Source organism: Sarcophilus harrisii, chromosome 5 (assembly GCF_902635505.1).
Source record: "Sarcophilus harrisii chromosome 5, mSarHar1.11, whole genome shotgun sequence".
NCBI lineage: Eukaryota > Metazoa > Chordata > Mammalia > Dasyuromorphia > Dasyuridae > Sarcophilus > Sarcophilus harrisii.
The window spans coordinates 3,926,054-3,941,833 of NC_045430.1; the positions used below are offsets into that span (position 1 = coordinate 3,926,054).

The 15,780-nt window shown below is 40.7% G+C and overlaps 1 protein-coding gene across 2 annotated transcripts in view; it reads left to right on the plus strand.

The window, feature by feature from the left end:
* The window catches only part of TAFA5 (TAFA chemokine like family member 5), a 530,796-nt gene that overhangs the window by 71,584 nt on the left and 443,432 nt on the right, over positions 1 to 15,780 (plus strand). Inside the window, exon 2 of one of the 2 annotated variants that reach the window (XM_031940888.1) lies at positions 11,574 to 11,693. The exons of the other annotated variant lie outside the window; for it this stretch is intronic. Within the exon in view, the coding sequence (XP_031796748.1) occupies positions 11,574 to 11,693 (120 nt within the window). The remainder of the gene's footprint in view (positions 1 to 11,573; positions 11,694 to 15,780) is intronic. 2 annotated transcript variants of the gene reach the window in all.

Sequence of the window (15,780 nt, forward strand, 5' to 3'; positions counted from 1 at the left end):
TAGGATTTGTTTTCTAGGGCAATAATCTAATGAATACATATACTCATAATTTGATATTTACACTTTCCATTTTGCTGTCTTTTATTACCCTCAAACCCCTCTGATTTAGGATGTGATCAGCTCTAGTACATTTCTGTCAGTCAATCTGTGATTGGTTTCCAAAGCCATTTCCCCTGTATAATTATACATGATAATGTCTGGAAATAGATTCATATTTGATGGGTTCAGCTGAGTATTAGACTCACACTGTGACAATCTGTTATCTCAACGATGGTTCCATTGAAATGTTTGATTTAATGAATTAAAATGGCTCATGTTAAAGTTTAATGCTGGTTATGGAATCCTAATACTAGGAAATGGTCCATCAACATGGAGGTAGCACTGTTTGGGAGGGAAGGGTGTTGGAATATGATCTTTGCTTTATTTAGTTTAGGAACATTTATCAAGTATAGGTAGGGGTGTGAGTGGTAGTAGGGAGTCTCTGCTCTTAGGGACTCAGTACCTAATAGTGATAATGTTTTATAACTATTTGGGTAGTCACTGGAAATCACAGTATCTGTGATCAATAACCTAGAACCTTAGTTCCCTAGGTCAGACCACATCTGAAACATCTGGAATAAGTTTTGACTCCATCCTTTGGAAAAGTGGTAAACAAAATGGAACTAATCCATGGCTTTGGAAGCCAGTCACAGATTGACCGATCGTAGGTGTCCAGCATAAAACGGGGGCAAGAGACCAAGTCATAGATGGGTTGGATGGGCTGAAGGAAATAAATATATTTGGGATGGAGAAGATGGGGAAGCATGAGATTTTTCTTCATGGATGTGGAGGCAGAGGAAACAGAAGGACTGGTCTTTTGAGGTTGATGATTTTGGGGATGAGGAGTAAAGGTCTCAGATGTCTGCTGTGCAAAGAGAGTTGAAGGCTCCCATTGGTCTGCTTTTGTTCAGTTACTGAATGTCTCACTCACTGTCTGTATGACCATCAGTAAAATAAGGTGTTTGGACTAGGAGAGACATAGATACAAGAGAGAAATAGAAATAAATAGAAATTAAGAAGAAGTCTTAGAGGAAAAGGGAAGGAGGGAGAGGGAAAGGGGGCAGACAGAGGAGAGATGATAGATAGATAGAGACAGACAGACAGAGTCCAAGGATGAAAACAGCCACTGAATGGTCAGATATGGGATGGATGGGTCCCAAAACCATGCCATTGGAAGGGATATAGAAATTCAGGAAGCCACAAACATGTTTGCATGTTTGAATGCTTAATAAAAGGTATACATCATATACAAAAAGCAACTGGGTAAAGAGTCTAGCTCTGAGATGCTTTGGTGGAGAAACCTGTTGAGTATAGAAGCCCTTCCACCATGCAGGCAGGGCCATCGTTTCTTGGCTTAGATGGCTGCCTGGGGACCTGAGAGTTTTAAGTCCCTTGCTGTGGTCACACAATTATTTGTGACAGGGAAGATTTGAATCCAGTTCTTATTGACTTGGAAACTCCCTCTTTATTCTCTGTGCCGTGTTGTCTTTCAATGTATGTTTTATAAATAGAAATGCTATTTATCATAATGATAATGTAACCATAGCAATCGTAATATAAATATCAGTTTTAATTACAATATTAATATTATATTCTGCAATTATAAATATTAACATATAAATATTTTAATAATGTAATTATATTTTATTATTGTGTTTTAATTACAACAAAATATTGTATTAAATTATAACTATAAATGTTTAGTTCTATTAATATGTTATATCCTATAGGTTATTTATATATTACAACATATACATACATGTTTCGCATACACAACAAAACAATCTGGAACTGAAAGAGGCCTTAGAAGTTCAGGGCATCCATTTGACAAAGGGGGGGGCAGAGAAGTGACATGTTTTGCCCAACATCACACCAGTGACATGTGGCAGAAACTGGATTCGGGCCCAGGTTCTAAACTTTGCTTTATGATCTGATGATATTTCTGTTTCCCCTGATGGCTTTTCCTTGCTGTTTTCCACAAAGGTCTTGTGTTGGGGGGAAGAAGGGGTGCAGTAGTTGGGGGAGAGGGAGAGGGCAGGAAATATTGCCTGGTTGCGGTGTTTCTGACAGTCCCCACTAGGTGGCAGGCCGAGCCTTTGAGGTGTAGATCCCAAGAGCTGTCTGATGACAGTATGGGAGGAAGGAGTCTGCCTCCGGATCTGGGCTCCTGAGAGAGGAGCAAACCCGCACAGCTTCCCGAGTTCCCCGCAGGAGAGCGTGACTGGGCCGCAGAGAGAAAGGGGGAAAGGGCGGGGGCCTGAGCGGCCGAGGAGCCACAGCCAGCCCTGGCTGGGGAGGGAGCGGGAGGGATGCTGGGAACCATCCATCACAGAGCTTATGTTTATTAATCAGAGCGTGCATTTCCCCAGGTAAGGATCTGCTGGGCAGTATTTAAGGAAAAGTCAATAACCAAGAAGTCATGTGTGGGAAGATTAGAAAGGAGGACCAAATGATGTGACAGGGGCTAACTGGGGCTTTCTTTTGGTCTGATGCAGTGGTACTCACACGGGAGACGTAAAAGGATGCTGCTTAGCCAGTGCTCCCGCAGAAATGCCCGACTTCTGGTACTCAGGACAGAACTTTTCCTTCCTTTCTTCCTCCCTCCCTCCTCTGCCTTCCTCTCTCCCTCCTTCCCTCCCTTTCTTCTTCCCTCCCTTACTCTCTACCTCCCTCCCTCCCTTCCTTCCTCCCTCTCTTCCTCCCTCTCTTCTTTCCTTCCTTCTTTCCTTCCTTCCTTCCTTCCTTCTTTCTTTCCTCCTTCCCTTCCTCCCTCCCTCCCCTCCCTTCCTTTCTCCCTCCTTCCCTCCTTTCTTCTTCCCTCCCTTGCTCTCTCCTTCCCTCCCTCATTCTCTCCCTCCCTTCCTTCCTTCCTCTCTCTCTTTCTCTTTCTTGCTTTCTCACTTTCTCTCTTTCTTTCTTTTTCTTGCTTTCTCACTTTCTCTCTCTCTTCCTTTCTCTCTTTCTTTCTTCTTTTTCTCTCTCTCTTTCTCTCTCATTCTTTCTTTCTTCCTTCTTTCTTTGTTCCTTCCTTCCTTCTTTCCTTTCTTTCATCCTCTCTCTTTCTTTGTTCCTTCCTTCCTTCCTGCTTTCCTTTCTTTCTTTCTTTCTTTCTTTCTTCTTTTTCTCTCTCTCTTTCTTTCTCTCTCATTCTTCCTTCCTTCCTTCCTTCCTTTCTTTGTTCCTTCCTTCCTTCTTTCCTTTCTTTCTTCCTCTCTTTCTCTCTCTCTCTTTCTTTCTTTCTTCCTTTCTTTCTCTCTTTCTCTCTTTCTTTCTTTCTTTCCCCTATCAAAGAATCACTTTAATCCTGACCTTTACATACTAATTCTGGGTGACCTTAAGCAAGTGGAGTTTTGTATATTCCCTCCTAATTTTGACATTCTGGGTTCTAAGCAGTCTCCCAGCTAAAATCTCTGAGAGCTTACACCGTATAGTTCTATACTCTATATTCTATATATAGAATAAGTATTCTATATTCTGTATTTTAAATCACCCCCTTGCTCAAATACTCTACATTTTAAAGTCCTCCTCAGCCTTGACATTCTGCGTTCCAAAGCTCCTCCCATTTCTGACATTCTCTAGTTCTATTCTAAGGTACACATTTACACAGTACATATTCTCCAATATCATCACAGAAGCAATGACTTTTTCAAATGACTTCATCTGAAACTTGTGTACATTATAGCTTGAGAGTGCCATGTCCAAAACATCATCACAAAGGTCCTTTGGCAGGCTGTGGTGATTTTGCCATTGTGATCTCTATTCTTGTGTCTGCTTTTTGTAGTTTTTCTATCTCCCATCTTGTTCTCAATTACAAAGTACAGTTGTATCACCTCCTGATTTGTCATATATAAACTAGTATGGGTTGGAGAAGCAACTACTCCTCAGAAATTGTTGGTAAACTAGAATTAGCTTCTGCATGAATTCTTGAGGGATTGTCTCGAAGTGTAAGGAAACTGGCCCCAGGCTAGCATGTTAATCTTTACTTGCTTTTGACATCTTCAGTGGAATCCTTTGCTGAGCCTTTCCTTTACGTTTAGACTTGACATAACTACACCTCTCCTATCATCCCTTCTTAACACTGCCATTTTCTGTTATTCCCAAATTGGAATTCTCCCCTTCTGTCTCAAATTTTGTTGAAATGGGTGGAACCCTATTTCTAAATCTAAGGCCCCCAGATTGCTGTGCTGTTACCTATCATACTTAGCTTGTTATTTTTAATTTTTAATTTTCTTTCTTGTTTTCTCATCATCTTATGTCTTCACTTCAGAGATTCCCCCTCTCTGAACCACTCTTACTGTTTCCTGTGCATTCTCTCCTATCATACCACTTTCTTTTGCTGCTACAAGATATGCCTGTTTTAGAAAAGCCTTTCTATATTAACCCTTTTAACTCGGATCACTCTTACCCCAGCCTCTTAGCACTAACTTCCTATTCCCTTGGTATCTTAGGAATCAGCCACCTGAAGTTTGCTTTGTATGTGTGTGTATGTATGTGTGTACATGTATGTGTATGTGTTAGCTATTGACCAGTTGGCTCTAAACTTCTCCAAGACAGGGATCAAATCTTCCCATAGAATGGGTCTTTCAGAAAGACTAAGAAAGGAGTGAGTAATAGTAGCCCAAACACCAGTTTGGAGTCAGAAAACATGGATCAAATAAAAGCTGTGTTATTTACCTCCTTTGGATGGGAGCTTTGTTTCCTCATGTGGAAAATGAGGGGATTCATTTAGATTTCTGAGGTTCTGTCTAGTTCTTAAGCTATGATGATATAATCCTTTGATTAAAGGCAAATAAGTCACTTTGGTCTGAGATGAAGAGACAGCCTCTCTCCCTGCCCAGGCCAACCTCTTTATATGCTCTCTTGATTCCATCCCTCCCATTTTCTCCAGTAGATTGATCCCACTATCATTCCCACTCACCTATCTTCTATGTCTTCTTATCTACTTGCTTCTTCCTTGTTACTTATAACTTTCCCATACCTTCTCATCCCTGCTAGCTATATTCCCATTTTTCTCTTTGTTAAACTCTTTGAGAAAGGGACTTGCATTTTCTCTTCTCTAGCTGTCTTCTAAAACTTTCTTAACCTGGCTTCTATTCTCATCATTTATTGAAACATCTCTCTCCAATATTACCAGTGATCTCCTAATTGCCAAATCAGATGTTCTTTTCTCAGATTTTATTCTTTTTTAGCCCTCTGTTGTCTTGTATACTGTCAGTCACTTTCTGCTCCTGTATCTTTCTGTTATTTTTAGGTTTTGATGACACTGCTGTCCCCTCATTTTCTTCCTACCTGTATAACCCCTCTTCAGCAGGCTCCTTTGCTGAATCTTCATCTAGATCACAGTAGTGTCTGTGTCAAAGGTGTCCCATGGAGATCAGTTCTGAGACATTTTCTCTTCCCCTTCTTAAGATCACTTGGTGATTCCATCACTTTCTATGGGTTCTTTCTATGTAAATTATGACTAGATCCATATATCCAGTCCTAATTCCCCAACTTCTCTCCTATATAATCAACCGCATGTTGGGTGTCACAAACTGGATTTCCCATAAATCCAACAGAATCAAAAAAGAATGCATTTCTTTGTTTCTCCACAAAGCTCTCCCCCTTTTTCTAGCTTTTCTATCATTGTCAGGAACAGAAATCAACCAGCCTTGAATGCTCAGTGTTATCCTTGACTCCCCACTTAGACTGACCCTATATAGTCAATATCTTGTTTTTACCTTTACAGCATCTTTCAAGTGTACTCAATTGTCTCCGATCACACAATCTCCACTCTAGTAGAAATCACCATGAAACTTACCCAGTATGTTGGCAATAGTCTTCTCATTGATCTCTCTGCTTCAAGTCTTCATTCTGCTCCATCACCTTCTGGCCGGCATCTCGAGCATCTTCTTTCATTTGATGAATAAAGCTCTTCACAATGTGGTCTCCTACCTCTCCTGCTTTCTTTCACTTTACTGATAATCAGTGACTTTATCATGGCAAACTGACTTAGTTTTCATTCCTAACACACAAAATTCTGTCTCCCATCTCTGCCTCTGTCCTGGCTCCATAGGGATGCTCATCTTTGCTCTTAATTTCCCTAGCTTTCTTCAAGATTCCACTCAAATTCCACCCTTCTCCAGCAAACTTTCTTGCTCCTGAGTGATAGTGCCTCTTTTGATTCCCTTTCTTTGTCTCTCCAGTGCTTACCCCAGTCCCTGGCTCATAGTAAGCATGTGAATAATTTTTTCCTAATTGACTGGTTTAATCCCTATTCCTCAATTTTTCCTCTAGTGTAAATGAACTATCATACCTAGATCAAGGATTCCCATTTATTCAAAAAAAACTACTCTTTTTTGATTTAAAAAACAATATAGACCTTCGTATTAGTGAAAAGTATTTTAGTAGTTTTATCAGGACAGCTAAGTGGTACAGTGGGTAGAGTGCTAGGTCTGAGTTAAGAGACTTCTCTTCCTGAATTCAAATCCAAAGTCAGATATTTGCCCAGATATCCTGGGCAAGTCACTTAACCTTTTTTGCCCCAGTTTTTCCATCTGTGAAATGAATTGGAGAAGGTTTTCCATTGGGCATTTTCTTAATTTCCAATGCCCAATAAATTGATAAATGGTTGAAGAAGTTGTGGCATATGATTGTGATACAATGCTACTGGAAGAATGATTTTGGAAAATCTTAGGAAGATTTATATGAACTAATACATAGTAAAGTCAGCAGAATCAGGAAAACATTATACATAATAACAACAATACTGTACAATGACCAATTGTGAATGACTTAGCTATTATGATGTATGCAATCATCCAAGAGAATTCTGAAGATTTACAATGAAAAACGCCAAGAGAGAAAACTGCTGGATTCTGAATTTAGATGGAAGTATATTTTTCTCACTTTTTTGATTTTTTCTTTTTTGCAACATGTTTAACATAGAAATGTGTTTTGCATAATTGCACTTTTATAATTGAGATCACATTTCTTTCTTTCTCAATTGTGCCGGAAGGGTTGAAAGAAAGGAGAGAATTCAGAATTTAAAATTTTAAGAAAAAAAATCATCATTTTTATAATAATATTTTATTTCCCCAATTACATGTAAAAACATTATTAATTAAAAATTCAAAATAAATATAATTGGGAAATATTTAGCAAAAAAATCAATCAAACATAAATAATGTTAACGTGATTTTCTAGGGCAATATGCAACCCATAGGAATGCTTATTATGACTTTGTAGCCTCCTTTCCATTTGAATCTCACATCACTGGTCGGCATACATGTTCTCTCTATCAGGAGATAAGTAACATATTTCTTGGTTTTCAGGAATCATATTTGGTCATACCACTGATGAGAATTCTTATGGCTTATAAAGTTGTTCATTTTTACAGACCAGTAGTTACAGTATTTGTATTTATTAATTAAGGAAATTCATGATGACAAAAATCCACTAGAACTTCTTTAACACTGTTCAACAAATGTGTATATTTTGTTGAGCATAACAGCATTAACCTCTACTGGAAATCCATGGAATTTATGGAACTATAGAAATATTAAAGGTGCAATGTTGAGTGTGAGTATGGATTTGTTGACCTCTTTCAATAACTCTAGCTCACTAGGGGCCTATGGCCCACAGATTGAAAAGCAAGGACTAACTGGCTAATCACCAAGATCTTTTTTTCCATTCCGTAGTCCATGGGGTTCTATTGTTAATAGTATACTGAGGCTATTTGGTGGAAAATAAAGAGCTGGCTCCTTCCCTTTTGTCAATGTAGCAAGGCCACTTTAGGGAGATCTTTATTTGAGATTCCAGTATATATTTCTGTGTGTATAACCTCCTCTACAATGCTTTAAGTACGACAAAATTAGGGGAAGGAGACTTTTCCATGGGGGCTTTGGGGGGTGTCTCCTAGATTTCAGCCCTTGTTTATCATTGCAGGTTTGAGATGATACCTGGCCCAGGTTGCTCTTTGCATCCTGGTACCTTTTCTTGCTTTTTTCTTTCCTGGTCTGATGCAACAGTGTCTGGTGAAGACACTGAAATGTTGATTGTGCTGTCATTCCGGGAGCCCCAGCTCTCATCAGAAGAATGAGATGATCATGTTGGTAGATACCGAATAGTCTTAGGAAGATTGCAAGATGGCATTTCCATTGGAAGGGGGAAATTAGTTTAAAAATACACTGTCAAAATATGTTGTTCTAAATGCTGAGCTGATAGTTCCTTTGTTTGGCTTTTTTTCATGAATTCATGAATGTATCATTAGGAAAATTTAACAATGGATCAACTGTGGGCTCCAATTGCCATTTGTCTAAAAGGAGGAAGATTCTGAGGAGTTCTTGTGAATTTGGGTATTTTAGGGGGGGCATTCTTTCTCCCTTAAATCTTTTCTCTTTCATTATGGATGCTTATTAGAACTCCATGTTTTATGAAAGTTGAGTATACCACTTCTGGGGAAACATTCTAATGAATGAAACAAAACAAACTTTTTTTTCCTTCTTTCTTTCCAGGGCATCCCCTCCCCCTTGCTCTTCCATCGCAATGCGTGTTTCCTTTTCTTTCTTTCTTTCTTTCTTTCTTTCTTTCTTTCTTTCTTTCTTTCTTTCTTTCTTTCTCTCTCTCTCTCTCTCTCTCCCTTCCTTCCTTCCTTCCTTCCTTCCTTCCTTCCTTCCTTCCTTCCTTCCTTCCTTCCTTCCTTTCTTTCTTTCTTTCTTTCTCTCATTCTCTCTTTCTCTCTTTCTCTTTCTCTCTTTCTTTCTTTTTCTCTCTATCTTTTTCTCTCTCTTTTCTTTCTTCCTCTTTCCCTTCCTTCCTTCCTTCCTTTCTCCCTTTGTTCCTTCCTTCCTTCCTTCCTTCCTTCTTTCCTTCTTTCTTTCCTTTCCTTCCTTCCTTCCTTCCTTCCTTCCTTCCTTCCTTCCTTCCTTCCTTCCTTCCTTTTTTTTTTTTCTGAGATAGCTACTCCCAGAACATGTTGGGAGAAGATAGGCCTGGCTGCAAAATTTCAGTGTAAGATGTTTGGGACCTCTTTTCTTGTCTGGCCCCCAACTCTAAAATACCTCCTTAACTTTTCTTAATAGCTTACATTATGAATTCATCATTTACAAATCTAGAGCCTAATTAAATTTGGCAGATAAGATGCATTTTAAAAATATGATTGGATTGAATGAATGTATGACTGAACAAACAAATGAATTAATGGATTTATGCTTTGAAAGATGAATGAATGAATAGATGAATCAATGAATTCAATTTAAGTGGAATTATCAAGTGCCCTAAGTGCTAGGGATTCCAAGACTATATTCCCTACCTTTAAGCCGCTTACATTCTACTTGGAAGAAAGGAAGGGAAACCAAATAGAAGAGAAGGGGAAGGCAGAAGAAGGAAGAGAAGATATAAGAAAATAATTACTAGGAGTAGAAAGTTGATAGGATGTAAATGATCAAATATCTAAGGGACCAAAATGTTCAAGGATAGGGGACAGTGCAGTGTATTTTTTAAATTAAATTTAGTTTAGTTTCATATCTGCAGGGGAGGGAGGGAAGGAAGGAAAAATAAATGAAAGCATACATGATCAAATGACTGAATGCACAGATAAATGAAAGTATGAATACAAGGGATAAGAGGGGAAGAAATGAAACATTGAGATGTCCAGGAAACCTCCAAGAAAAAGCTGAGTAAGAAGTAGTGTTCATAGCTATAATCCATGGATTCTCCACACAGCATTCCTAACAACAGTGATCCCAGAACTCCCTAAACCTGTCTGTTTTTTGACATCAACATGACAGGACTGGGTGAGCCCCACATCCTCCCATCCTTATAAAACTACAGCTGTGTCAGCCATTATAGAGCTGGGACTGGATCAGGGTGGACATGGGGAAGTGCCTCTCACTAGAGGAAAAAGTTCTTCATCAAACTCCGGCACCATCTTTGCCTAACAAAGACCACTTCCTCCATCAAATCTTTCTTGATCCTCTTCAGCTAGGATTATTGTCTTCTTTATACTTATCACTGGCAAATTGATATTGTGGTGATTTGTTTACCTGTGTAATTTCTAAATGTAGATTTTGTGCTTTCTGAGGGCAGGGTTCCCATCTCTAGGACCCTGGCCTAGATCTTGGAGAGAGGCTAGGACTTGGGGTCAGGTTCATAGTCAGGCTCAACCTCATCCTGGCTGTTTGACTTTGGACATGTCCTTTCTTCACTCTGATCCTCGATTCCTGTGGGGTTTTTTTTTTAATTATTATTTTTAAAATATATACATAGATAGTTTTCAGCATTTACCCTTGCAAAACCTTGTATTCTAGATTCTCCCTCCTTTCCCCCACCCTGTCCCTTAGACAGCAAATAATCCAATATATGTTAAATATGTGCAGTTCTTCTATACAGATTTCCACAATTATCATAATGCACAAGAAAAAGCAGATCAAAAAGGAAAAAAAATGAGAACAAAAACAAAAATAAACAAACAACAAAAAAAAGGTAAAAATTCTGTGTTGTGATTCATACTCAGTTCCCACAGTCCTTCCTCTGGATGCACATGGCTCTCTCCATCAGAAGTCTGTTGGAATTGGTCTGAATCACCTATTTGTTAAAAAGAGTCACATCCATCAGAATTGATCCCCACATAATTACTGTGTCGCAGGGGTCCTCAAACTACAGCCCACGGGTCAGATGCAGCAGCTGAGGACGTTTATTCCCCTCACCCACAGCTATGAAGTTTCTTTATTTAAAGGTCCACAAAACAAAGTTTTTGTTTTTACTATAGTCCGGCCCTCCAACAGTTTGAGAGACAGTGAACTGGCCCCCTATTTAAAAAGTTTGAGGACCCCCTGAGAGTATTCTCTTGGTTCTACTCACCAAACTTAGCATCAGTTCATGTAAGTCACTTCTAGCCTTTCTGAAATCATTCTGCTGATCATTTCTTATAAAACAATAATATTCCATAACATTCATATATTTATTCAGTTATTCCCCAACTGATGGGCATCCACTCAGTTTTCAGTTCTTTGCCATTACAAAAAAAGGTTGTTACAAACATTTTTGTACACGTAGGTCTTTTCCCCTTTTTATTCCTTTTATTTATTTACAGGCCCAGTAGAGACACTGCTGTGATCCTCAATTCTTGTCTCAGATCTGGATAGAATGATCTGTGGGCATCCCCTTCACACACCTCAGCTGTGTACTACTGTACACAGTAGTGTACACCCACTACTAAGCTACCTAACAGCGGGGTTGTAAAGAGAAAAAAACTTGTAGCAGATCAACTGTCATGGTTTGGGGCTTAGTAAATTTTATCAGATTAGATGAAATAATGTTGGGGAGTTGGGGAAGGAAGTCAGAGAAGCTCATTCTGTAATTTTTTTTTTTATTTCTGATCTTGGATACTTTGGCCCGATCTACAAAATGGTTAATTTTTGTGGAAGACTTGGGAGGGCAGAAGCTTCCCTCACCTGTCACTCCTTGCAACAAAGACAGATTAGAGCTCTAAGTTAGGAGGTATTTGGAGAACTCAACCCAGTAATCATGTCATTTTCCTTAAAATCGAAAAGACATCTCTGAGGAAGAAATCAGAAAACAGTCTGGAGGAGCCCTCACATACCTGGGGCCTACATTTGGGAATCTGGTCAGGAAGGAAGCATATCTGTTTGCCAGAAACATCCAACAGCAAGGTGAGGACCTCATTGAGAAGGGGACAGGATCTGTGTCCATAGCAATAAGGACTTCCTATAATGGGAGGGAGGGTCTTGAGCTAAACCTGCTTCTTATCTCTTTGCTATCATTGGGTTTTGGCTGGAAAATGATAGTTTGGGGAATCGGGGTAGAAATCATATTTGAGTTAATAAATGAGAAGCTCCCCTCTTGTTTCTAACCTACAGAGAGATTCCATAGATCTTAGGACCCTCCCTTCCTCACTGCCCCCTTTTAGATAGAAGACTTCCATCTGAAAGACCAAATCTCCATAGCATGTCCCTTTGTGATCCTGTCTGGTTCCTTCATTCCTGGGGCATCAGAGAAGAAGGAGGGGAGAGAAGACAGGAAGGGAGATACCAGGCTCCAAAGCCTGGCAGAGAACCAGCCGTTCAGGGCTGCCGTGGACAAGCATGGGAGAGGTTGGCTTTTCTGACTGCTGAATGCTTTTCTCTCCCTCTGGTGACAGAAAGATAAAGAGAGTGACCTTGGTCTCTCCGGTTGTTGATAACATTGACTTAGCTCTGTTTGAGCTGCTGCTTCTCTCTCTAGGTCTGGATTGATGGGGCAGGACCTTTTATCTCTTCCCTCCCTAATTTCTTGACCCTTCCCTTCCTCTCCCTTTCCCTTCCTTAGAATCAAGAATGGCAGAGCAAGGCAGGGTCTAAAGTGCAATTCATAAGCCCTCTGTAAATACAAGTTATTACTAGTAATTGTATTATTATTATTATTAAATCTGATTCCTTTATTTTATGGATACCAGAAGTCAAGCCCTGTAGAGCCACTTGCCTCTAGTGAATAGTTTTTTGTTCCTGGTGGTGAACTCTGAGGCAGGAATCCTAAATTATGGTTGGAGGTCATGCCAGTGCTCCTCACCTTAGAGGAGGTCAGGTGGCAGAGGATTTTAATGGAGAAAGCTAAAAGCCAGGATTTTACTCATTTAATTTTTGTTCACTCTGCTTCGATGCCTGACCATCAGATGTCATGCAGTCAGTATGCCTTCTAGTTATTTTCTCCAGTCTGAGAGAGCCCAGACATCAAAGGTTGTTCCAAGCCTGTCTGGCTAGAGAGCCTCAGCCGGAGGGACCCCAGAGACCTTCCAGTCTAACCTGTACCTGAGCGAAGATCGATTCCTTCGGTAATGTGCTGGGCCAAGGGTCCTTCAGCCCCTGTTTCAAGACCTCCAGTGAAAGGGAGCACATTAATTCTCAAGGCAGACTTTTTCACTGTAAATATTAATATGTTTTAGCTGAGCCCCAGTCTTCCTCTTCTCACTTTCCAGCTGCTACTGGGGCCAAGAAAAAGAAGTTGGCGCTATCTTTGATGTAATCGCCACCCTTCGGATATTTGGAAGAAGGGATCCCGTCCCTTCTAAGTGATCTCTTGTGTAGACTGAGCTGAAGGTTTTGTGTCCATTGTGGATTCTCAAGTTTCCCCTTCCTCATTCTGATCATCCCCTCCTGCTCTGCCCTTAAGTCATTAGAGCCTTGGGGCCCAAGTCTATACATCTCCCTCTGGGACATCAACAGCAGATTTAAATTTGGGACATTCCTTTGGTGGGAAATAGCTTTTCCAACTGGCCTGACGTTTGGTCCTTTAGATTTTCAGGATTCCTTAACCCTTCTCTTTGATTCACAGCTCTCTTTGTCATCCTGGTAAAGCCCCTGGGTCCCTTCTCCTCTTTGTAATTACATAAAGCAGTAAAACAGGAGCTAAAAGAGGGTCCTGAGGGCTTCAGGAATGAGGTTCAGGGTGGTCCGTTAGCAAGTCATACTCACCTGTTGAAAACAGCAAGAAGGATGAGTTCAGCTTGGGCAGCAAGTCATAGAAGAGGCTACTGCACTTTAGCCAAAGGATTCTGCTTTTCCTTATCCTTTAAAAGAGGAAGGCAGAGGCCGAACATAAAAGCCAGCCAGGCAGAAATACTTTTGAGAGCCCTAGCCAGGCAGCTGTCTCCACTGGGAACTGTGAAGGGGAACAAAGGCAGAGATGGCAGATGTTGCTGCCCCTTGGATTCTAAAAAATGAGTGAAGAATGCACAGAAAGAAAGAAAAAAAATGAATGGAAATTATATGAGAATGAATGAGAGAGTGATCACAGTCAATCACCCAATCAGCAGGCATTTATTAAGAACCCGCTTTGAACCCAGCGTTATGCTAGCCAGTAAGGACACAATGGTGTGCAATCAGTCTCTGCAAGTTGCTAGTGACCCCACTCGCCAATCTCGTCACTGTGCATTTATTTTGTGTCTATCCATGGTTATTTATTAGTGGACATGATGTTTCTTCCCAGCACTCTGTAAATAAGCTCCTTGAAGGTAGGGGCTGGTTCACTTTGGTTTTGGATTTGTTTACTCGGTACCTAGCATGGTACACAGTGGATGCTTAATGAATGCTTGCTAAGACATGGGATGAGAAGGATAAAGGACAGACAATGGGAACTAGCACTAGTCTGGTCCTAGGTACCTGCCCAACCCTCTCAATCAGTCCTTTATTGATTTCTGGTGTGTTTGTGATGCACTCTATGTAACAGCCCTATTTTGCAACTGGTCCTGGGGCTGTCTGAGTCTCATTGTCCTTCAAAATACTCATTATATCTAAAAGACATCAGGAAGAAGAACAGCTCCCTGAAGTCACCTTTCCATGACTTCTTGTCAAGGTGCTTGATGCTGAGTGAAAGGGATTCGACTTTCCCCACTTAGGGAGGTCTCCAAACAGAAGCCAGGTGGCCACTAACCAGGAGTGTTATGAAAGATAAATTCCTGCTCATATAAAAAGGTTAGAATGTCAGAGGTTCACAGGATCATAAATCTAGATCTGGAAGATGCCTTAGAGAACATATTGGCCAATTCTTTATTTCCCAGAGGAGAAAAATCGTGGTCTAAAGAATGAAGCAATGTGTCCAGAGTTACATGAGTAAGTAGCAGTTGGCCAGCTCCCATCCCATTATATCACATCCAGCACTGGTTCCAAACACCGGCTGTCCATGACAATCCCTCCCTCCAATGAAGTTTAATTTTTCCTCCCAACATCACACAATTTAACATTTGTGTTCATGCTTGCTTGGCCTTTATGCTAACTCATTGGTCTGTGTGTTTGTGTGTGTATGTCTTTAGTTTTACATTCACTCATTGCTGAATATCTCTTCCCTCTCATCTCTCATTCCCATGCCTTTGTCCCCCAACCTGAAATGCTCTCCCTCCTCTCCTTTGCCTCATTGAATCTCTGGCTTCCTTCAAGATTCAGATCCAGTGCACCCCCTACACAAAGATTGTCATCATCCTCCTCCCCACAGAGATTATGGTTCTCACCAAGACCTCATAATTATTGTACATTATTTGTACATATTCACTGTGTTTCTAATGTTTTCCCCTAATAAAATGTAGTCTCCTTGAAGGTAGAAAACATTATATCTTTCTGGTGCTTCATAGCAGGTGCTTAATCTATGGCTGTTGAATTGTTGGACTGAATCGCTGGACAGCTCCAGTTGCTAGGAAGTTTGTCCTTAAGCAGGGTGGGGATGGGGTAATGATTTGATGGGAAGAGAAGTGGGGAAGAGAAGGGAGAAGTAATGTTTCTGGGTGCACAGTAGGCATCTTCAGAGAATTGTCTGTTGGGCACTGTCTTCATGTAAAAGGGAGTTATGTGCCTTCCTCCTGAAGCAGCACCCAGAACCTCCTCTCCCTCCTGATGTTCTCCACTCCCACCCACCCACGAGCCTTGCTGGTTCTGGATGATGCATTCTCCCATGAGCATGGAGATATCAGAAGCAGCCTCTGGGCTGGAAGAATTCTCCCCAGGTGACAAGTCTCATTCCTAGACATGCAATTATGGAGCTAGTGGATTCCAGACCTGACATTCTTGTCCCTGGAGAATCGTTCTGATGGTTTCCTTTGTGTAACTCTCCCCCATCTGTTCCCTAACAAAGCACATTGCTCAAAGGGTGCCCGCAGCCTACAAAGAAAGGGTTGAGTGGTGCTGGTTGGGATGCTCAAATGGGCAGACCAGAGTAGGAAGTAAACTCTCTGTCCTAGCTGAGGGACAGAAAGAGAGATGGAAAAAGAAAACT